Source organism: Ambystoma mexicanum, chromosome 12 (assembly GCF_040938575.1).
Source record: "Ambystoma mexicanum isolate Mex_15411 chromosome 12, UKY_AmexF1_1, whole genome shotgun sequence".
Lineage (NCBI taxonomy): Eukaryota > Metazoa > Chordata > Amphibia > Caudata > Ambystomatidae > Ambystoma > Ambystoma mexicanum.
In genome coordinates, this window is record NC_090936.1 from 877,915,172 (window position 1) to 877,939,936 (window position 24,765).

At 45.0% G+C, this 24,765-nt stretch overlaps 1 protein-coding gene across 2 annotated transcripts in view; it reads right to left on the reverse strand.

The window, feature by feature from the left end:
* Positions 1-24,765, reverse strand: part of ANKS1B (ankyrin repeat and sterile alpha motif domain containing 1B) — an 806,556-nt gene that overhangs the window by 527,822 nt on the left and 253,969 nt on the right. For both annotated transcript variants that reach the window (XM_069629362.1, XM_069629363.1), the window contains exon 3: positions 16,679-16,848. In XM_069629362.1, the coding sequence (XP_069485463.1) occupies positions 16,679-16,765 (87 nt within the window). In that variant the 5' untranslated portion in view covers positions 16,766-16,848. The remainder of the gene's footprint in view (positions 1-16,678; positions 16,849-24,765) is intronic.

Sequence of the window (24,765 nt, forward strand, 5' to 3'; positions counted from 1 at the left end):
AGGTCATCGACAGCGCACCACAATGCGTCCACTGCTTCCAAACCGAAATTGCCATGAAACTTTCTTTCCTGGGAATACTTGTGCAGATATATCACAAAGGCATCACCCAAAGTCAACACAATGTATTTTTCCATGTCAGCCAACCTCACTATGTAGAGTAATGAATACCAGTATTACGCCCCTTCCTGTGACCCACACCCTCAGTACCTGATTGGATAATCCCTACAGTGCCATTTCCATTGGCCAGCATGGTGAGAAGGGCAGAATGTGGCATGTGCCCTTCCCAAAGTATTGTGAGGGTTGCGCCTAGTGTATTAGCGAAACAGCAGCTCTCTTCTTTCCTTCCGACAATGCTACAAAATGTGTTCCCCACTAACGCACCTCCTACATAAATCGTAAAAATCTGGCACCAAAGCCACCACTGATTGTATGTTACCAACCAAAATTCAGTTCTCAAAAGGTCAGTGTGTGCACGGCTATCATTCTTTGTACGCTGCACTATTGCCACAGCCTCTTTAAATCTGCCAGCTTCCACTCTGCGCCCTCAGTAATTCATCCATAAGAGGACGGCGCAACTTGTCCTTGGCTTGAACACCAGGGATTGTATCTCTGCTGGACTAAAATGTCTGAAATAGCTCCCAGTTGCTGCAAAGAATAAAATGAAAGCCCTGTGCATTATGCAGAAGGCATTCTGGTCCCTGGGATCTCAATACCTTGCACTCTCACTTCCTAAATATCTGCTTGCTCCAGCTCTTCCCTCATCTGCCTCCTACTCCCTCAGGGTCAGTTGCTTCTGCACGCAACACATTGGTGGTAGATGTCTTTCTCCTGCAGGGGGCCTCCCTTTGGAACAGGCTCTCTGTCTTCCTGCAACTTCAGGAGAACCATTTTAGGGTCTGGAAGCACCAAAAAACCTTTCCATGTGCTCCTTCTTTTTCCCCTCCTCTCCCCTGCTCACTTCCTGCCTAAAAATGATTGTGCACTGGTTTTCTACCCACCCTGTAATCTGTGCCCCAGGCCACCTCCCTTCCAACAGTTCCACCCCTGCACTGGCTTTCTGCCAAACCCCGCACTTGGGGACTGTTTTCTGCAACCTTAACAGTCCAGCCACCACTTGATGTCTACACTTATTCTTCCACTTGCCAGCACCGGCCTAGATGCACATTTAGCTATTTTTTGTTGTTCCCATGTACTCCACTTTTCCCTCCCCTTCCCATTCACTTGCACACTCTGTGTTACCTGGCCTAGTGGGATCAATGTCTTTGTGTGGTCTCTGTTCCGCCTCCCTTTCCTCGTCGTGCCTTCACACACTTGTTTGTAAGCGCAGTACAAATGCCACAGAATACCATATCGCATCATATCATATGATACACACTGCATTAATAACAACAGGATGCCTGCCACATACCTTGTAAACTTCACAAAATGGTCTTTCTACTGTAATGCAAATGTCTGAAAGGTTTTCCCACAACACAGAATGTATGTTAGCAATGTTAAGCACGTGCATGCAGTGAATACATACAAACAGGATTCCTGCCCCTTCCTTGCACACTTTCACCATAGCCTCCTACATTTCTCTGTACAAACAGACCTTCTGCCACTGTGTTTGTGTACACACCACAACCAGCAACCACACTGTGCAATGGCTTAGCCTCCACAGTGCCAATGCCATAGCTGCCATCTTGAAAAGAGCTGGATGTGGCACGTCTAATCCTCAAAGTACCGCGGAATCAGTGGAGTTACCGTGCTAGGAGGGGGAGGAGGTGGGTGGGGGCTTGGGGGCTAATGCAAAATAGGGTAGGGGATTGTGTCTTTAGTACTGTCTTTTGTTTTGTCATGTTTTTATTATGTACGTGCGTTCATACATTTTTTTTTGTCTTCTCTCTTTTTCTGACTGTCTGTTTTCATCCAAGGGTTCCCAGTGAGTTCCCTTTGGCTGATGTTTCTTTCCAGGTTAGGTCTTCTAATAAAACTGGATGGTCTGGGGAGGTTTCTGGTTTGTGGGGGGTTCAGGGGAGGTTTTCCCCTAGCGGCCCTCGCGGCGCTAACTGGGGAGGGTCAGGATTGTGTGGACTATGCCATATTTAATTTGGATTTAACGCTAGCCTCGACGTTTGCTAGGCTGTTTGCATGGGTGGCTGATTTACATCCCAACTCTAATTTGGGTCCCCCCTTGGTCAATGGGAAGTGTTCAAGGGAGTTTAGGTATTCAAGAGGACAACTCAGTCATAGGTATAGGTCTCAGTCTCATACTAATTATCCCGTTAGGATCTGGAAGCGTAAACTGTGGGATAAGGGGATCCCTGTGGGTTTATCGCAGAATTATAAGGGACTGTTGTTGGATGGTAGCGGGGTTTCTTTTTTTGACCCCTCTCTCATCCGACATCCAAAGTTTGCAGATATTCATCAGAAGCGGTTTCTTCTTTTATGAATCTAATGTACCCTGATATTGATCACTCCATACTGTCCTGTTTGTTTCAGAATAGGTAAGACCTTAATAGAGGAGTTGACAGGGTCTTTTGCAATTGTCATAATTAATTATTAGACATGTTGGGGCCCTTGGCTCTAATATTTGAATTGGCGGAAGGCGTTGTTCTCACCAATTCCCCAGTGAATGCCCAGCCACTCAGAGGTTGGGTGCAGAGATCAACATGCCTGCTCGGCAACGCCAAGGCTGGAATTTCCAGGGAAAGGCGTAAATGCAATATTATGCACATTGAATGCGATCTGCTGCACATGGCAGAGTATGAGGGTGGGCCTAAGGCCCTGGTTAACCTGTTTGGAGGCAGGTTCATTAAAGATCTCTCTCTCTCTATATATATGGGCATACCTGATGCTCTGAAGTGATGAGCGATCGAATCGCTGTTTGCCCAGGTAAGTGCTTTATTACTGCAGTCCTTGTTTCTTCACCCTTGCAGGTGGCGGTGAAATCCGGAGATGGGCGAGATAAACGAAGCACAGAACGATGTTAGGATCCGCTGCTTGCCCAGGTAAGAGTTGTTATTAATGCTGTCCTTGTTTGTTTACCTTTACAGCTTGCGGTGAAATCGGGAGATGGGCGAGACAAACGAAGCTTAGGATGGATTCAGGACCTGCTACTCACAGGTAAGTGTGCTTGCTTGCTAATGCTGTTCTTGTTCTTCCAGGTTCGTGATGGAGCTCGGGTCGATGGCTTCAGGATCGGGCCGCGGGAAGAAGCAGATGAGCAGGAGCTGGACACGGTGAGCGTTACGCTGCAGGAGTGCAGAATAACGCGAAGCGTGTTTTCCAGTCTGGGAGTGGCTTATATAGCCAGCCACACCTGAAGGCCCGACCAAGCCCAAAACACTAGTCTGCATAGCTCAGTTCTAGGAACTGAGCTGTGTAACAGACCTCCATGTTGGATTAAGGTCCAAAACTGGTACTGTCCTATTCCTGATAATGAGCCTGGCGGCAAAGGCTCCAGGACTGACTTCATGTATTCTTATGGAGTTTAAAGGCCCTTGGGGCCACTGTGAAGGGCTGTACTCCCACTGCTGTCAGAGGGCTGCTATCCCTGAGGGGGGCAGGGGCATGGATTGTGACAATACCTTCACGGCACTGGGTATGGATCGATCACATTTTTCAACAAACTTTTTTGCCGCAGGGGTTTAGTTGAGATGGGGCGAAGTACAGCCCGCCCTTCCAGCCCTTCCTTCCAGGTTCCTTCCCGCCCGCACCACTCTGCTTCCAGGAGGCTTATCATTCTCCCTCTTCTAGAGGATCCCAGGTGGCATTTTACCCCTAGACAGATTTTTCAATAGTAAGGGCATGCTGACAGGGCAGTGGGCGGAGCGGGGTCCGCTTCAGGTACTACCACATACGTGTATTTATAGGTTTTACATGATTTCATTGCTCTTTGTCAAATTGTCTCCTCCTCCTCCCCTCTTGTTCGATATGATCCCAGCCACCTTTACAGTCTACCGTATTTGCCAACACAGAGATTCCTAGTTCATCCCGTCATTGAGTTTTTGCATTTCAATTATTTGATGGTGGCCATTTTTGTCATGGTAAAAGGACATTAGCCTTCTCAGGAGTTAAAGGATCTGTGTAGACCTCAGGGACCCTTTCCGGATAGTTCCAGTTGATTCCTTTTTGCATCAGGGGTTCGTTTTCTCCCCAGTTCTGGGACGGGAGTCCACTTCGGTAGCGTTTCTGCCTCTATCCTGGTAGGTCCCTTGACGGCTTGTGACGCTTCCCCCAGGTAGCGTACCAGTGATTACCTGTGTCTGGGAAAGGATTGTTGTTTCATTTTTTCCAGGACTCCGTTCTCTTTTTAGTACAGGATTTCCAGATTTTCCTAACCCTCCTGCTATGATGGGATCCTTGTGGTTAGCCCTAGTTTCTTCTAAATAATGTGGAAAGACCCAGCCTTCGCATTGGGTACACTAGCAAAGTCCAGAATGGGACTTCCCCTTGTTTAAAGCTGCATTGGTGTCTCTCTAGTTTTCAGAGTAGGGAAGGGGGTGGCTCCCGCCTCCTTTCTGATAATCTTTTCAGCTCCCTTTTTTTGTTCAGCGCGTTGCAGCGCCAGGGACAAGCGCTGCACTAGAAGTTGTCATACTCTCAGGTAGTGGTTTTGTTCCCTGGGCTAGGTTAACTCATATGGTACCTCAGGCATATGTCTGCCCGGAAGGTCTTGGAGAGGGGTTTTTGGTCAGTTACAAATTAGAACTTGGAATAGGGGATCTAGCATGGAACGGAGGGGTAACCTCTTTGAGGTCCTGGTGGATATAGCAAAGAGCTTTGACATTCTGGCTGGTAAGAAGTTTCCTATTGTAGGAAGCCCTTTTGACCTAGCATCTCATCCATCTAGCTCACTCTCTCTCTCCTCACTCTTGGCAGTTGCAGGTCAGGTTTTATAATTGACGTCTGTTGTTTCTTCCCAGGTTGGACAGGGTCTCCACCCTTGGGGTTTATCCTTGGTTCTCTGTGTGTTACGCTCACCGGGTATCCAAAGGGACGCCACCCAGCCGGGTTACTCGCTGGTATGCTTCTCAGCTTTGCCCTGATGTGGTCTGTGGGAAAGGTTCTGCCTGAAAATACAGGAGGACTGTTTTCAAGACTGACCGACTGGGGTAAGTATCCTCCCTCCACCCCCGCATGATTTCAGTCCCTCTGGCGCCCTCTCCTCATCTTGTGGTAGAATTAGGCGTGCTCTCCATCCTGCCTTCTTTGCAGGGGCACGTTGTCTTTCATGGGCGAGTGCGGTCCAGTTACTTCACTGACGCCGGCCCGTTTGATATTGTTCAGGTAGGTCTTATTGCTGTTCTTTAGTTTTGTTGCTATCCTGCATGCCTTTCTTTGTTTAAAATGTCTCTTTTTTCTCCCTTAGGTATGCGGAGCTTCAGCGCGGCGAACTGGCTTGGTTGAGCCCCCCTGGTAAATGATGGCGCATTAAGTGCGCTATGAGGCGGTAAGTAAGCGCTATGCGCAGTGCTGAGAAGTCTTGCCTTTGCTAACCTGTGTTTCTTCCTTCCTTGTAGGTTGCGGTGTTCTGAAACTTGAGTGGAATGTCCGGGATGGTGCCAGCCAAGAGGCGACCAGTCAGGTAAGCCTTTTGAGCAGTTTGTAATTTGTAAATGTCTCTACTGCTTTCTTTAATGTTGCCTCTATCTTCCTCTTTCAGGTCGTTCTGTCCGGGAGGCGTGCAGATTCGAGGAAGCTGTTCTCAGTAGCTGCAAGTGTTTAAAGATGAAGACTGCAGGTAAGATGCTGCTGCTAATGATGTTCCATTTGTCTCCTTGCAGGTTCTGCTTCTCCGAGGTTCGAGGGAATAGCTGGACACGGTGAGCGTCACGTTGCAAGCTGCAAAGTAACGCAAAGCGTGTTGTCTTGCTCGGGTGTGGTTTAAATAGCCCCAACAAAATAGTCCAGGTAAAGTAGTCCCTAGGCTACCACACCCAAAACACTAGACCGCATAGCTTGGTTCTTAGGAACCAAGCTATGTGGATGCCTCCATGTTGGCTAACAATACAACAAAGTAGTTCCCAAGCACATTGTTTTTCATGGTGTATGAGCCTGGCGCCATAGGTGCCAGGACTGGCCCCATGAGGGCTTTTGAAGAGGATGCCAGGCTCTAGAGGCCCGAGTCCTGACTCCACCTGGCCAATGGGTTTGCCAGAGGGGGTTTTGGGCGAGGGTCGTGACAGCACTCCCCACTAATGCCCGCCCCATGGTGTTCCTTCTGTCTGGCCCAAGTTTGGTTGGGAAGTTCCGATGGAATTTCCTGATTAGACGTGGTGCGTGGATATTCTCACTGGGCTCCCAGGATCTATCTTGTGGTCCAAATCCTTTCCAATCGACGAGATAATATAGCTTGGTCCTAGAGTATTTAGAGTCCAAGATATCTTTAACTTCGAATTGTGGTTCTCCGTCAACAAGTATAGGCTTAGGTGGTGTCCCAATCCGTGTGCCGGGTTGCACTGGTTTCAGGAGGGACTCATGGAATACCGGGTGGATGTGTAGATTAGGTGGTAAATCCAGTTTCACGGCTGCTGGGTTGATAATTGCCTTAATGGTATAGGGTCCTAAGAATCTGGGATGAAAGGTCCGGGTTCCCTGGGTACGAATTTAGCGGCTAACCAAACTTTATCTCCTACTTGATAAATAGGGGCCTTTTTCCGGTGTCAGTCGGCGAATCTCTTTTGTTTTTCTTTGGCATGAATAAGGTGTTCCCTCGCCCATTTGAAAGCCTGAGTAATGGTTGTGTATAGAGTCTTTACTGCTGGCATTTCCAAGCTGGCTAGAAGGTCTAGTTCAGAGGTACGTGGATGTCTGCCATTAAAGGGGATAGTAGGGCGTTTGTCCCGTGCTTGAATGCAAAGAATTGTTATATGCATATTCGGCTATCCATAGTAGGTCTTTCCAATTCCTTTGTTTGTGATGCAGCATGCACCGTAAATATTGCTCAAGTGTCTGATTGGTTCTCTCGGTTTGGCCGTCCGTTTGGGGATGGTGACTGGTAGATAGCCGAATGTCGATCTGTGCCATTGCACAACATTTTTTCCAGAAGTTTGAAACAAACCGGCTGGCTCGATCAGAGACCAGAACTGAAGGGAAGCCATGTAGCTTAACCACACCCTCCAGGAACACTTTTGCTAAAGTGGCTGCAACTGGGAGGCCTTTGAGAGGAATAAAATGGGCCATCTTCGAGAATAAGTCCAAAACTACAAGGATGGTGTTGAACCCTTGGCTTGGAGGTAGATCAGTGATGAAGTCAAGGGAAAGAGTGTGCCATGGAACTGGAGGAATGTCCAATGGTTGTAGGAGACCAGATGGTTTTTGTTTCTGTGATTTATTTTGTGTGCAGACACCGCAGGACTGAATATGCTGAATGATGTCCTTACGCCAGGTAGGCCATCAAAAGTTCTCTTTCACCTTAGCTACGGTTTTGGCGATCCCAGGATGCCCTTCGATCAGTGAATCGTGATAGTTTGAAGTAATATGCTGTTGTAATTCCTTCTTGGGTACATATAGGCGATTCCTAAAAAAGGGTAGATGTTCCTTGATGGTATATTGTTCTCCTTGAGTTTGCCATGGGAGGTAGGCATCAGGATTCATTGTCCGTTGGATTTCTTTTCATAGTTCTGCTTGTGTTAAGGCTGTTGTGATACCCAAGAGTTTGTCTTCAGGTATAATAGGCACTGGGTCTGGAGTTGTATATATTATTTCATCTATGCCCATGCGAGATAAGGCATCCGACTTTCCGTTTCTGACTCCTGGTCGAAATGTGATTAGATAATCATATTCGGCAAAGAAAAGGGCCCACCATAATTGGCGCGAGGACTGGGCCTTGGCTGTCTTGAGATATTGCAGGTTTCGGTGGTCGGTGATGACTGTAATGGTGTGTCTGGCCCCCAGAAGGTAGTGCCTCCAGGCTTTAAAGGCGGATTTGATAGCCAGGAGTTCCTTGTCCGTGATGGCATAATTAATCTATGGAGGTGAGAACTTTTTTGACCAGAAGGCCACAGGATGTAGCTTGCCGGTTTCCGGCTCTCTCTGTGAAAGGACAGCCCCCATTGCGAGACTGGACGCATCAGTTTCAACGACATAGGGGAGGTCTGGACGAGGATGTCGCAGGATTGGAGCGGAGGTAAACCTTTGTTTAAGTTCCTGAAAGACTTCTTCTGCTTCTTCCGTCCAAGCAAACTTTTTATTGTTTTTTCGTAATAGTACTGTGATTGGGTGCACAACCTGAGAGAAGTCTGGGATGAACCGGCGGTAGAAGTTCGCAAAGCACAGCATGCTTTGTATCCCTTTCAGAGACATCGGTGAAGGCCATTTCAGAATGGCATCTACCTTATGCACGTCCATTCTGATGCCTCCTGGAGTAAGGATAAAACCAAGAAATTCTACTTCGGTGACGTGAAAAAAGCATTTTTCAAGCTTTGCAAACAAGCAATGTTGACAGAGCTTGGTGAGGACTGAATGAACGTGCCTGACATGATCTTGTTCCGAGGCTGAGTATACTAAGATGTCGTCTATGTACACTAAGGCGCACACATCAATTAACTCCCTTAAGATGTCATTCATGAAATACTGGAATGCCGCAGGAGCGTTGCATAACCCGAAGGGCATGACTTGATATTCAAACAAGCCGTACTTAGTACGGAAGGCGGTTTTCCATTCATCTCCTTTTCTGACTCGGACCAGGTGGTACGCTCCTCGAAGGTCCAATTTGGTATAAATCTGGGCATCTTTAACTTGGTCTAGCATCTCAGGGATAAGTGGCAAGGAGTAGCGGTTCTTCACAGTGATCTGGTTCAATGTGCGGTAATTAATACAGGTTCTCAAGTCTCCTTCCTTTTTCGGAACGAAGAACAAAGGACTGGCTGCGGGGGACTTTGAAGGACGGATAAAAGGTACTGGTCTAAATAGGATTTCAAATTAAGGTTTTATGGTTCTGTGAGAGCATAGATCCTGCCGCAAGGGATTTGTGCACCTGGAACAAGGTCGATCTGATAGTCATAGGGCCTGTGCGGCGGCAATGTATTAGCTTGGTCCTTTCGGAAAACATCCTGGAAATCATGGTATTCACATGGCAAGGTATTAGTTGCTCCGAGGGTTGATACTGTCGCTCCGGGAGTCATGGGGATACAGACGTTGGGTTTCTCTTCTTGGTAATAGCAGGCAGGGGAGCAGTCACCGGGGAAGGTTAATTTTTGTGCCCGCCAGTCTATCAAAGGGTTGTGAGCAACCAACCATGGCATCCCTAGTATTAGCCTGAACTGAGGTGCCTTGATGAGATCGAATGAAATAGACTCCCGATGTCCGTCCTGGCACAGCAAGGTTACCCCGGCTGTGCACTAGGTTACTGGTCCGGAAGCGAATTCTGTCCCATCCACGGTGGTTACCTTGTCCATAGTTGGCTTAGCACACAAAGGAAGCCCCATCTCTGCTGCCAGTTCATGATCAATATAATTTCCAACAGCTTCGCTTTCGATGTATGCTTCAACGGCATGCATTCTTGACGACTGTTGGTGGTTAATTAAGATCACTAGTATTGCAAAGTGCGAGGTCAGCAACTCTTTCTTCTCACTCGACAAACTGACCTCTACGTTTGTCAAGCTTGGTAGTTTTCCGATTCCTTAGCATCATCCTTCTCTGTGGCCCCAACTGTTCTTCTTGGGGGTTTTACTGGACAGTCCTTCAGGAAATGTCCTGGTTTCCCAGAATACAAACAAAGCTGTTGTTGTCTTTTTTTGTCCCGCTCTTGCTTTGTTAATGGAGGCCGTATCCCTCCAATCTGCATGGGTTCTACAGTATTTTCAGGTACACAGGGTGTATTTTCCCTTGGTCGAACATACACGGTCCGAGGGTCCGTCTTAGACCGGTCTGCCTTTCGGTCCTGCAACCGGTGGTCTAGCTGCACGACCAGATTTATGAATTCTGCACAGTCTCTGGGTGGATCAACCACCTGGGCTAAGACATCCTTTAATTCGCCTCGTAAGCCTCGATGGAATAACGTGGTTCTTTTGTTTTCTGGCCACCTAGCTTCGGCAACCAGTCTGTTGAAGATAGCAATGTACGTTAACAAGTCCTGATTACCCTGTCAGAGGGACAAGAGTTAATTGTCTACTGCTTGTTCCTGGGTATGGCGAGCAAAACGTTTTTCCATTTCTCTCTGGAACCCCCCAAAGTCATGTAATAGAGGATCGTCATGGGTTACCAACGGCACAGACCAATCTGCTGCACTACCACTCAGGTATGATAAGACAAAAGCTACCCGAGCTTGGTCGTTTTGAAATGCTCCAGGCCTACAAAGAAAATGAAGGCGGCACTGATTGATGAATGCCACATACTTCCATGGGTCGCCTGAGAACCTTTCTGGTGGTGCCAGGGGCACTGTTCCAGGTAACGTGATCTGTACCGGAGTGGGTGGTATGGCGGGGTTTGGCATTGTTGGATTGCTTGCAGGTAGATGCGTCTGTCCTGCCTGTGATTGCAAGTATTGCCTGCTAATCTCTTCAGTGCGTGCTTTGGTCACTATTAGGTCTCTCCGGAGGGCATTAGTCTCTTGTCGGCAGAATGAACCTCAGCACGAAGCTCTCCTAGTAATTGGGCCAATTGGTCCATTTCTGATGTCTCCATGGCGCCCAGGTGTATTTGTTATGGTAGGCTTTGCATTCTGTTACGCTCACCTGGTATCCACAGGGATGCCACCCAGCCGGGTTACTCGCTGGCATGCTTCTCAGCTTTGCCCTGCGGGAAAGGTTCTGTCTGAAAATACCGGAGGACTGTGTTCAAGACTGACTGACTGGGGTAAGTATCCTCCCTCCACCCCTGTGTGATTTCAGTCCCTCTGGCGTCCTCTCCTCACCTTGTGGTAGAATTAGGCGTGCTCTCAGTCCTGCCTTCTTTGCAGGGGCGCGTTGTCTTTCATGAGCAAGTGCGGGCCAGTTACTTCACTGACGCTGGCCCATTTGATATTGTTTAGGTAGGTCTTATTGATGTTTAGTTTTGTTGCTATCCTGCATGCCTTTCCTTGTTTAAAATGTCTCTTTTTTTCTCCCTTAGGTATGCAGAGCTTCAGCGCGGCGAACTTGCTTGGTTGAGCCCCACTGGTAAATGATGGTGCATTAAGAGCGCTATAATGCGGTAAGTAAGCGCTATGCGCAGCGCTGCAAAGTCTTGCCTTTGCTAACCTGTTTTCCTTCCTTGTAGGTTGCGGTGTTCTTCAGCGCGAGTGGAATGTCCGGAGTGGTGCCAGCCGAGAGGCGACCAGCCAGGTAAGCCTTTTGAGCAGTTCGTAATTTGTAAATGTCTCTACTGCTTTCTTTAATGTTGCCTCTATCTTCCTCTCGAAGCATGTTGTCTTGCTCGGTGTGGTTTAAATAGCCCCAACAAAATAGTCCAGGTAAAGTAGTCCCTAGGCTACCACACCCAAAACACTAGACCGCATAGCTTGGTTCTTAGGAACCAAGCTATGTGGATGCCTCCATGTTGTCTGACAATACAACAAAGTAGTTCCCAAGCACATTGTTTTTCATGGTGTATGAGCCTGGCGCCATAGGCGCCAGGACTGGCCCCATGAGGGCTTTTGAAGAGGATGCCAGGCTCTAGAGGCCCGAGTCCTGACTCCACCTGGCCAATGGGTTTGCCAGAGGGGGTTTTGGGCGAGGGTTGTGACACTGTGGTGGTCAGAGTTCTGAGGAAGGTGTGTAGGAAGTTGATAACAATTTTATTAGATGTTGCTTGTGGCTCATCTCAGGTGTTGTTTGTCGCCTGCTAGGATCTGGCAAGAGGTATCCCGTGCCCTCTCCCTATTTGTTTGAGGATCATCACAGACCATGGGGGGTCTTCCTCACCTATTGGTCCTGATGGGGTGTTTTTCTTCTCTCGTAGGCCTTGGACGCTTGTCGGCTCTTTAACTGCTTTCGAGGGCTCTCACAGGTCTAGGTTGTCCTCAGGAGTTCCTAGGCGGCCTCCGCTTACAAGGTTTTGTTATCTGTATAGGCACGCTTTGTCAGCTGGTGTTTGGCCTGACACCTTGATCCTTTGTTTCTGCTCCTCCTATGCAGGTTGTTGGTTGTGGGATTTATTGAACAATACTTTTGTTTGTTTGAAATATTCAAGGGAGACAGAGTTTACAGGACTGTTACTAGTTTAGAAGCAGCCACTTCGGATGGTTATATGCTAGTCCAAAGGGAGTAGGTGGGCAACGCCCCCTTTTGTGTATTATAGGCAATTAGGTCCATCCGCATTCAGTTTCCCCTACACACAAGTTTTTTAAGTTCTTAAGAGGTTAGGGTCCTAGGCTGGTTCTCTCGGATGAGTAGCTCGGGGGCCTCTGTATGGTTGACAAGTTGTAAAGAACAGGTAATATCACATCCTACTATAGTTTTTTTAAAGCTAACTTTGTTTGTTTGTCTCTCTTTTCAATTTAAAGAATGTCCGTTTTAGATCTGGGGATTTGCCATAAGGTGTTTTTTCTCCTCATTGGGGAAATTTGTTCTTTGTGTCTACAACAAATAGATATGTCTTTCTTTTTGCTATCCCACATTTTTTCCTAAATGCAGTATTTAGTGTGTTTTCAAGGTTTTAAGATGTCTTGAAGTATGAAGGCATTATGATCTGCAGGTGCCTTTCAGCTGCTTTCCTAAGGGTAACCTTAGCATTTATTTCCCGCCTTCCTGGCTATGCAGGTTTTGGGGGGTTTATTAACTTCCCGGGATTGATATTGCTTCCTTCAAGGTTCTCTCAACCGTAAAGAGGACTTGAGTTGTCTTAGCATCCTCTGGAGGGAGGTTGAACAAAATTGTTGAAAGCAGCTGACTGGTTGAGGAGTTTCACATTGAAGTTATTTTATCATGAGTGTATTATTAAAGTTGCAATGGATGTAATGCAAGGGCATTGAACTTGCATAATATGAAGCCTCCTTGTCGTGTCATAGAATGACTATTGCCCCTCACTATTGTGAGAGGGGGTTTAGAGTCTATTAAAGACAAGGAGGCGAGTATTATTACACCCACCCACCCTGTTCTGTTTCTCTTATCTGCAGCTTCAGGTTAAGGAGATCCAGGTAAAGGAGTCTTGTCAGGTCCCGGATGGTTGAACGTGTAAGGATCCCTAAGCTGGTCATCCATTCGACTGTGCTGGTTAATGTTTCTTAAGGATGGCGTCAGAGTGTAGCTTCAGAAGAGGAGTTGCTGTTAGAGAAGGTGACCTTTATGGGGGGGGGCCCTGCTGATTGGTTCCTGGGGGGTCTTGACCTGTGCCCCATCTTCAATTGGGATTGCTCCCCTGTGCCTTTAATGGAATACTGTGGTTTTCTTGTTTTTTCTTGTAAAGACTTTTACAAAGTGTGTTTTTTCTTTGCTGCTATGTGTCAGTAGTAAATATTGTTTTGCATAATACTTGCCTCCTTGTCTTAAATAGAATCTAAACTCCCTCTCACGATAGTGAGGGGGATTAGTCATTGTAAACATAAAAACACCCAATGTGTTAATATGTGCATTGCGTGCCGATCACGTGATCGGCAATCACATGAAGCATTAATGCTGGAAAAGCCAGTCTCTTTGGTAAGGTGGATAAAACAGGGCGGCCATATTAGGACAATATAATAATGCCCTGGGCATTTATACTATTATAATAATACTATTGCTTGCAAATGCGGCATGTAACCAACCCCGATTCTAGGTGTTATTAATGGGGTAATATTGCATTATCCTTCACGCGATCAGCACGTCAACACACATTATTATCAGTTTGTGATGTAGGGCTTTAGACAAATATATGAAAACAGGATGACCCGCTTGGTGCTGTAAAACAATGAAAAAGAACGATTTCATAGTATATGTATAAAGTGTAACAGTGCAAGGCAGCTCTAGCAACTTATAAGAGGGAAACAGATTGTAAGCAAAAAAAGTAAACATTTTTTCTATTCAATGTGCAATTTCAAATATGCACATGTGAAAATGAGACTAAAGCCAATTCATGAATAGTGCATTACATGGCAGATGGAACACATTATTTGGATGACCGGAGAGGTAAAATAAGAAAAACCCTCTAATGAGTCACATGGACTTTTCCAGCACTAACACTTCATGTGATTGCCGATCATGATCGGCACGCAATGCACATATTAACACATTGGGCATTTTTTATGTTTACAATCAGCCTGAGGAAGTCTGTGAGGACGGAACACGTGGCATTCACTGCTCATTTTTATATTGGTATTGTTTCACTTGTTCATGGACATGAAAAGATGAACTTTTAATCGTGGATTACCAGTTCTGGTAAAATAAAACTCAAATATTTTTACACTTTTCTAAAAACCGAGTGCCAGGGGCACCCCCACCACTGCTATTGTCTGCTTTTGTGACAGCTTCATTGGCTTGCCTCTTGAGGCAGAATCATGCGGCAAGAGGAATAAAAGTCTATTCTAAGCATAATATTTATGGAGATGTCCTTTTGCTGTTTGTTATATTTTCCGATCAGAACCTATTGCTGATCGTAGAAAACATTAAAGAATATGGGACACTGGTAGGATTGAATATGAATTGAAATACATTTGAGTTATGGTTAATCACTCGTAAAGGCAGATGTGTTGAGACACTGGGATTTAAATGGCAGCAAATCAGCATAAGATATTTACGGATTGAGATACCTGTAAAACCTGAGCTATTAGGCACAGAAAAAGATGCAAGCCCATTAGAGTATTTGAAAAAGAGGATTAATAGATGGGAAATCTTGCCAATATTCATAATTGGAAGAATATCTTAGATGAAAATGGTCAAAGTGCCTAAGGTACAATGTGTATTCCAAAATGTTCATATCATACCCGGTGGTCCTTTCTTCAAGTGCATTGAACAGTTAATTATTAAACTAATATGGGCTAGTAACAAGCCATGGGTGGCATTAGATACCCTTGCGAGACCATCCACTCTAGAGAGTCGTAGTTGCAATTCAACTATAATGTGGCACAAGCACAATTTGCAGTATGGTGGCATACAGGGAATCAGGACTTGCATGACAGCTATTTTTAAAAAGCTGCAGAGTCCCCTATGTCTCTTTGCACTGTCCCTAGGGGAATAAATAAAATTGTCAGTGGAGAATTGCAAACCTGTTATGCTACTAGGGTAGCTATATAGAGTATTTCTAAACCACAAGAGCATCTGATTGTACACTCACCCAAATTACCAATATATAATTGGCTTGCACACTCATTGACTTTTGAAAAGAAATTTGGTTTACACTTTCAACAGCTACAGGTCAACAGGATAGGGGACCTCTTCAGAAATGGTATCTATATTACACTAGATCAACTCTAAGAAAGGGGAGGAATTAAAACCTTGATCGTCTGTTATGTTCGTCATGACAGGCACGTAAGGCATATTTTTCATGCATGCCAACAGAGCCCCCACCTCGTAAATGCTTTAATACATTGTTTCTCCACCCTCTTCTGCACATTTGATTTCTAACATATATATCAAGACATAGAACGAGTTGTCATCTCTGGCCAAGGTAGGTTGGAGGTGTATTTGGATATCACTGCGTCGGATGAAGAGTGGAATAAAGCCTAAGATCAAACTCAAACAATTTCTCTAAACTATCAGTACAAAAAACTCCACAGCAAGATCCCACAACACATTTATAATGTGCCCAACACACTTCACTCCTATATACCTAACTTACATGATCTACAATACACAGGTGGTGGCAGTCAGGCAGATGTTCTGCATTAGGCCTGGAGTGGTCCCGGGGTATCATCTGCTTGGGAACAGGTGTGTTGTACAGTCAAGGAAATTACTAAATTAGATATTATTTTCACTCCTCAAACCTATCAATTGGGGACATTTTCTTTAAAACACATTGTTAAACTAGGTTTTGTAAGCACTGCATATGTCATTGCTAAGCAATTGACTGTTTTGAATTGAGGGTATGAGTTCATGCCCAACTAAGGATAAATAGCAAAGTGATCTCATTTATTGTACCTCTAATGAAGAGACCTATTCTGCCTTACCTCTGCCCAACTCTAGACCAGAGGACATTTGGCAAGATTTGGAGACCTATCTCATCAGAAGACAACATATGGTTTCTAAATAAAGTGACTCATATGCTGCAAAATAACTGGACAATTACAAATGTATATTCTGTTGGAAATGTACATTAAAATCTGCTATGGGAATTTAGACACAATACCTGCTTCTATCAGATTACTTGTTTGCAAATATGCCACGAGGTGATGTCTCTTACTATTGTACATAATATGACAAGTAGAACTGTTGCTAATCAGTATGTGTGCCAGTGAAGTAAAATCCCTTTTATTGTTTCCCTTATGGAAATGAAAATAATAAAAGCTATCTGGGACTCGTCCAACTCTTTCAATGAATACGCCTTAAAGTATATCGCCTACTAATCGTCCAATAAAGAAATAGTGTACTGACCTTATTCTGAGTCAGGTCAGTAACCTGTTTGTTGTCGTATTAGTTGCCTGGGTTATACATGGACACAGGTACGCAGATGCATTGGCAGAATACTGCAGTCCATGCCTCTACCAAGGATGGACATCCCTCAGTTAGAAATAAAAGAATAACTGAGGACATATGAGAACATACAAGTGTTTAGTGTATTCAAGACTTCTCTTTATGAAAACGAAAATATGCAAAATCAATTTTATACATAAACATATTTTTTTGAAAGTTTGGTAGCTTACCTGCGCCATTTGTCGCTCTAGCTTGGATCGAGGGATATCATCAAAGTAATTTTCATTTCTTCTTCTCCTTGCATCGCCTTGCATCATAGTATAGTAAAAGTTTAGAGAGCCACCAGCGTTGGACTTCGTGATGGCAACAATTAGGTAGGATTATGAGTACTACTGGTTTCCTAAGTAAAATATAAAGAAAAGAAATGTATTGGTATAGACCCACACTTAACCTTCCAGGATAAAACTATATGTTTAGTATGGTACATTGCAGTTTCTCTCCCTTTGTTGCCAAAGTACTCACTGCTTTTATCATAAGTAGGTACACTTAAGAAATCGGTCAATGAAAGTGATAAAATGTCTCTAGATTTCTACTAATAGAGGTAACTTTGTTTGACAGCTAAATTTAATAGCACATATATAGTCAGCTTTCTATGCGACTACCAAGTATTTTATATGTGTAGTATATCCTTTGTTTTCTAATATGCCCTCTATTATGTTCACAGATTCCATTTCACAATTCTTTGCAATATGAGATTCATAGAAACCAACTGAATTAATTTCCGACCACGTCTTTAGGAAAATTACATTTGCAAAAATAGAGGAAGCCACTGCATTGGTAGCCATTGTATTCCTGTAGTGTTAAGCCTCAGTATTTGGGAATTGTTACAAATATACATCACATGGGAACCAGTTGTAACTCTTAAACATAGCCTTGTATTGCATCTAGCTTTGATTTTGATTTTGACATTGTATTGCATCTAGCTGTGATTTTGATTTTAACATTGTATTACATCTATCTGTAATTTTGAATTTAGCTTTGTATTGCATCTAGATGTGATTTTGATTTTAGCCTTGTATTGCATCTAACTGTGATGTTGATGTTAGCCTTGTATAGCAGAATATAACCTATGTATTGCACTTGGATGAACTGTGAGGGCAGTCAGTGTGGTGCATTTGGGTGAACTTTGGGGTTGGCCAGTGGATTGAATTTGGATAGATTCCAGGGGTGGCCCAGGTGCTGCATCAGGCTAGATTGTCAGGGTAGCTTAAGTACTGCATTTAATTACATTCTGATGAATTTGAGAATATACAATGTATTGTGTTTTTGATTAATTCCATGGTGGGCAATGTACTGCACTTTGATAAATCTGAAGGGAACACAAGTATGGCACTAAGACACATTTATAGGGTTGCAACTGCATCCAAATGAATCTAGATGTAGCTATGAAGGTAAGCAGTACTGTATCATACCAAAGGATTCACCCCAACCATTAGAATGCAGTAATCCCCCACGACAAACTTTCGGTCTAGCTGCTCAAATAATGTATCTCTTGCTTCACATACAATGCACCACACCTCAGTCATAATGCAGCTATAACCCACAGTAAAATTTGGCATAGTTGTACACACAATGCGCCCCGTTTTACATATTTTGGACAGCACCTCGACTATTAGAATGCAGCTATCCCGCATGATAAAAATCAGTCTAGCTGTACACATAGGCCCTCATTCCGAGTATGGCGGTCCGGAAATAAGGGTGCTGGTAGCAACATACCGGCACCCTTTCTGGATGTCATACTACAATGTCATAACAACTCATTATGTCTATCCAGCAGAGTAGACAAAGAAGGCTGGCGGTTAGGCACAGTGAGATTCTGGCAGATGACACTCTATTTTCAGTGCCTGGGGAAATCCTTACACCCTGCATTGAGAGTGGAACTCTCACAGTGGATTTGGACGCATACTGGTTATCAGCTCTTGCATCGCCCGCTGATGTGGCACCCACATTATCTATACATTCTAACTGTGTGACCATGCCTATGCAAGATTGCACCTCACAGCTCACAGGTTATTGTTGGTTTGCCCTCAGTATCAACCAGTGTTCAATCACCATTAGCGGATACATGTACCTCCCCTTTGGCATTGTGTACTGGACTACTAAACACATGCTCCGTGCGCCAGCATGACTCAGAGGTCATGGACTTGTTGGAAGTATCCAGACTAGATATTCTGGCACTCACTGAATCTTGGTTAGACCCTGCTACTCCTTCAGAAGCTCTCACTGCCGTTCCATCGGGTTTTGCCAATTTTAGAGCGGACCAAGTTGGTGGGAGAAGGGGGGGGTGGTGTTGCTCTGTTTTTGAAAACATATCTGCAGTTCTGCACCCTGACACACGAATCTCCTGCAGAGTGTGAAAGTTTAGTTGTGAAAATAAAACTAACTGAAAATACCTCCCTCACTATCGTTGTTCTTTATAGACCACCCAGGATCCTGCCCTTATTTGAACAGCAGTTTATCAAGCTATTGAACATGATTACCAAGTTGAATGCGTCTGTACTTGTTATGGGGGATTTCAATCATTGGTTCGATGCCCCTCCGGATGCTGCCACAAAGTCTCTCATAAATGCCATTAGTTCCATTGGCTACTCAAAATTGGTTGACTCTCCCACCCACAGTGCTGGTCACACTTTGGACTGGTGTTGGTCCATTATCTCCCTTTGTCTAACGAATCAATCACGCCCTGTATTTGGTCAGACCATTCACTGCGGCGTAACTCTCCCGGCCTCTCCTGTTAGATTAGATTTGAACCCTAGACTACAGGTCAGCATGCGCAATACGAAAATTTTGACATTTGAAAACTTCTTTCCCATATTACTTCAAAAATTGGGTGCTTTAGAGGACTTTCAATGTGTCAACGATCTTTCACTACATATTACTAAGTCTTTGACAGATGCAACTAACCAACTAGCACCCCTTAAGACTTATCTCTTAAAAACAGAAACCATACAGAAATCCTGGTTTAAGGAAGACATTCTAGTGATTAGGAGAGAAAAGCATATAGCAGAACGTTGTGGGTGCAAAGATCCCTCCAGTGCTTCTTTAGCCAATTATACATTTCTGGTTGAAAATATAAGGAGTCGATGATAAAAGCCAAGTCAGAGATCTACAACCACCGGATCCAGAATGCAAAATCTGTTTTTTTATCCTTCAAGAGTTTAAGAATAAACCCTCTTGTTCAGCAGGGCCTGTAAAGGATAAGGAATGGTGTCAGTCCATTCACAATTCCTTCTTGAATAAGGTCACTTCACACCAGTCTAATATCCAATGGATAAAGGATACTGTGGAGATACTGGCATGGGATTTTAAAGAGGAGATGCCATCCGAGACAATCCCCCCACTTTTGACATTACCCCCTGCTCCGAGACATTTATTGTACAAATGATCGCTGAGATGAAACCCACCTCATAACAACCTTGGTCCATGGGTAACCAAGATTGTCAATTGCTCCTTTGCAGACGGCAGCGTTCCCCTCTTTTTGAAGGAGACGTGGGTGACCCCCCTTTTGAAAAAGGAGTCGTTGGACCCGTTTGTTTTGGATAATTACTGTCCAATTACGAACGTGCCATTCTTGCTGAAAATTTTGCACAAGGTGGCACATATACAATTTCAGAATTTTCTGGAGCGTAATGAGATTCTACTGTCCTGCCAATCTGGTTTTCGGAAAGGTTCATAAATCACAATGCTCGATCTGCAGGCCAATTTATTATTGAACATGAACCAAGGACAATTATCGATCCTCATGCTGTTAGATCTTTCTTCAGCATTCAATCTCGTGGATCATGATCTACTCAAAGGCAGATTACAGTCATTGGTCGGGTGCTCCTCTAAAGCGGCCGGTTGGATTTCATCCTTTCTGGGCCTCAGGAATTCCAGGGTGAACATGGGCGAAGTCTGCTCTGACCCCTCACCCATCGCCTGCGGGATACCTCAGGGTTCCTTTATTACACCAACATTGTTTAATGTTTATCTGATCCTGTTCCTGCTCTTGCTGATTAGCCGGGGTGTCTATGTAGCCAATTACGCCGATGACACTCAGGTGATTGTCAAATTATCTGGTTCGTACTCCGAGCATGCAGCTAAGTTGAACATCATTTACAAAGCCATCCATGGCAGCTAACTCATTAGCTTTAAACGCTAGTAAAACTGAGCTTCTAATTGTAGCTCCCACGACGAGGCTGAGGTATTTGCCGGTTGAGTATGAACATTTTCTACTCCTGGGTACGTTGATCCTGGTGGCGGAGAGAGTAAAAACCCTGGGGGTGGTTTTGGACGTCGAACTGTCCATGTCATACCACGTGGTGCTGATTTGGTCCTCCTGTGGGTTGATTACGAACCTTCTGTGTAACATTCGCCCTTTTCTCTCCCATGAGAATTTAGCCACCTTGGCTTCTGTCCTCATTAACACACGCTTGGACTGCTGCAATTGTCTGCTCAGTGGCTGTGCACACTCCTCTATAGCTGCGTTGCAGGTCTCACAGAATGGGGCAGTAAGGGTATTTTCAGGTCTTGCCAGGTGAGCCCATGTTACTGTGGCGAGGCGGGCCTACATTGGCTGCCCATAAAACTTAGAATCAGGCATACAGTTTTGACTCTCACACACAAATGTGTGATGGACACAGCACCCCAGTATCTCTGAGCTCGCCTTCAACTTAAGGCCCGCTTAGGCTCCAATATCGCATGAGACTGGTTAAACCCAGATTTAAATTGGTAAAGACAGGCAGGCGTAGCTTCAGTGTGTAAGGTCCTGATCTGTAGAACCTGTTGCCGCCAGATCTTAAAGCCTTGGATACAACACTCAAATTGAAATTTTAAAAAGAGTTAAAGACGCTCCTGTTTAACCTTCTGCCTGATTAGGCACTATTGGTATGATTTTTTTCTGAGCTGGTCTCATCGACTCAGAGTTTCGCCCCTGATACCCCTCCTCACACCGTCTCAATGCTGTATGTGCTGGGTGTTTGTTCTTTGGTCTTATTTGTGCGCACCCTGAGGCCCATGGGCATGTGGCGCGATTATATAAGAATCTTATTATTTATTCTGACCTGCCAGGTTTTCAGGACCCTACCCGCATGGTTGTCACGGAAGCACCGGCACCGTTAGCAACAGTGCCGGTGCTTCTGTGTCCCCTTTTCCATGGAGTCCTATGGGACTTCATGGAAATGGGGATTTACTGCTACCGCTGCCCTTGTGATATCCCGCTGCCACCGGGATATCAGGAGGCGGTAAAGTTGTTACAGGGTTGCCGGTACTGCCGCCTACCTGCGGGTTTTACCGGAAGCCCCGCAATGAGCCCCATAATGTCCCTCCTGTGTCACATACTTTGCACAACACCTCTGCCTCTACAATACAGCTATCCCCCACAATAGAATTTGGAGGAGCTGCACACATAATGTCTCTCCTGCTTTAGATACATTGCACAACACCTCTGCCATTAGAATGCAGCTATCCCCCACGATAAAAACGTGGTCTAGTTGCACAGAAAAATTGTCTCTCTCACATACTCTCCAAGCTACCTTTCTGCACCTACCCACATGCCTGCTCAACATGGGTGACTAGCAGAAACTTGGCCACCCCTACCTACCTTCGTATTGGCTAAAATGACAGACACATTCTATAATTCTCTGGCGAATTTCCCATGCTTGCTCTTCGGTCCCCAAGGGCATTCAACCTACAGCACATTGAGACCGTACCAATTGTGAAAGGCACTATACAAATGCCCATTACATTGCGTTAAATCAAATTATATAAGGGACAATTCCAAACATGTCCCAGCACAAGCGATCCTTAATTGAGGAAGATCCTGTGACTGTATCTGGCCAGATGTGGAAGAAGTCCTCCACATACAATAACAGATTAGATTCAGCAGCACGCAGAAGTAAGAAAAACAAGAGCTAAACTACATATAGGCTACCCAATGTGGAAACCATGACAGAACATTCGTAACGGACGCCTGTGTAAATTGGCCCCTGATCTAAAATAAAGCGCTAATGCCCAAAGTGCTTCCTCTAGCACCAGAGGTGAAACTGGAGAGGAGAAGGGTTTGACCGGGACCTCTGAAGTGTACTATAACCTTTTATAGTATGGGGAGAATTAACTTTGATGCCTCCACCTTGGGGGGAGTGGCTTGTTACCGATACATAGCTCCTCTGTTTGGGCCCTACTGATCCTTGATTAAACAATGATTAAATGATGATCCTGGCCATATCTGGACCAACAACTGGTGGTGGGACCCACTGACCGTCAGGAGGGAGTGGGTACAGTTCTGCACTGATTGACTCAGTGCAAGCAGTATAGTTATGGGAGAGACACAGTCACACTGCTTTTCTACAAAGATGGCTGCCACGCCACACTAATGGGGGCATCCTTTCCCATGGTGATTGTTCTACAAGTAGACAGCACCATGAGTGCTCACCAATAGAAGGGCCCTTTGTGGGGCACGCTGCACAAATGGAGGGGCTTTCTGCAATGTGTGAGGAGTCCTTAGGAGGATGCCGCTGTTGCCAATGAATCTTCCTATGGGCTCGAGTGATGGAGCAGCATCAAGAGGGCTGCCTTCCCCATTGTATCTGAAAAGTGTTTTCCGATTCTGATGGTTCTTTGTGGTGGCATGCTTATTCAGTGCCCTCTGTCTGCTGAGTGCGGAAGTGATCTGGAATAAGGTGATCTTTGTGAACAGTCCGTTCTGTGGAGGCAGCTGTGACACAGCGCTATTTGTACTCTAAATATAAAAGTGGGCATGCAGTCTAGTGGGGTGGCTCTAGTTGTGATGCATGGTGCTTCCACACCCCTCCACCTCCACAACTGTGCTGTTCTGAGTAGACTGCCTGTCCTGAGATGCCTGCATGGGAAAGTTGCATCCCTGCTGTTTCTTCTGGTCCCCAAGTGTCTCTTTGACAAAGGATGTGAGAAAGGCAAATTGGACCAAACTTTGTAATATCAATGCACTATTTTTTGCCTACAAATATAATTGGTTTTTGGGGGTGCTTAGGTGGTTAATCAGTGTGGAAAAAAGTTGTTGTTTTACTACAAATACAAGGGATTTCTTCATCGCAGTTGATTATTGTGGAAATAAGGAATCAGTAAATTGTTGACTTTGCACTTTGCCCACTGCTTGTAACAAGATGATGGACAGTAAGACAAGACGGTAAGTGTGAGAATAGGATACTCAGGATGCAGATGTAGATATGTGACTCCGCAATGATTCCAACATCTGTGGATTCCTCATTTACCCACAATGATTAGTCCTGGGTGCCTCGTGGGCCTTGTTTTAGGAATAGCAAAGGCATTTATTTATTTATCCATTTGTAATGCGCCGGAGCCCATAGGCATAGGGGGCGCAGAATAGAAACCGAAGAGGGGCAAGAACACAAGAGCATGATCACTGCAGAGTCCAGAGGTTATTTGAACAGTGCCATTTTGAATCATTTCCTGAAACTCTGAAGGCTTTGTTCAGCACGTAACTCTTTCGGGAGTTAATTCCAGGCTTGGGCAGCCGGGACTGGGAACGAGCTACCATTCCCTCTAACTCGATTACTACTGGGAACGGCCACACTGATACTATTGCTCGACCTAGTAGCTCTCCCGGGTACATGTACCTTATTTATTTATTTATTTGTGTTGTTTGTATAGCGCACCAAGCCCAAAAGGCATCTATGCGCTTGCTTACATAAAAATATCACAATTGTTATACAGGTTACAGTCATACAATCATAGTTAAATGTTTACATTCCTTTACATTTATTGAGATTTTTATATTTCGCGCCTATCATATTCAACAAATATCTAAATGGCTGGGTGAGTTTAGTACAGTAGTATGGACTATGGGGGGCACCCGTGAAGTATGTTAGTTGTAAAGTTTGTGTGTGAAGAGGTGTGTTTAATATAATCTTATAAATAGCCTGGCACTTGTTCATAAAAGCATTTATGAACAATGGTGATGACCTTAAAGTGAGTCCTAGCTTCCACTGACAGCCAATGCAAATTTTTCTATGGACGGAAATAGGTTTGTGCCTAGGCACGCTTTTCACGCTGCGTACATCATCGCTTTGCAGCACCTGCAGATGCACCAAGCCTCCTTTACTAGTGCCAATGTGCAGCGCATTGCAATAGTCAATCCTCGGCATAATCAGCGCACAGACCAGGGTGTTGCAATTGTCTTCGGAGACATAGGGCCTCATTACGAGTTTGGAGGTAGCCATGGAGCTATTAGCTCCATGGCTTTCTCCAAACCGGGCTCCTTTACCCGGTTCCTGCTATG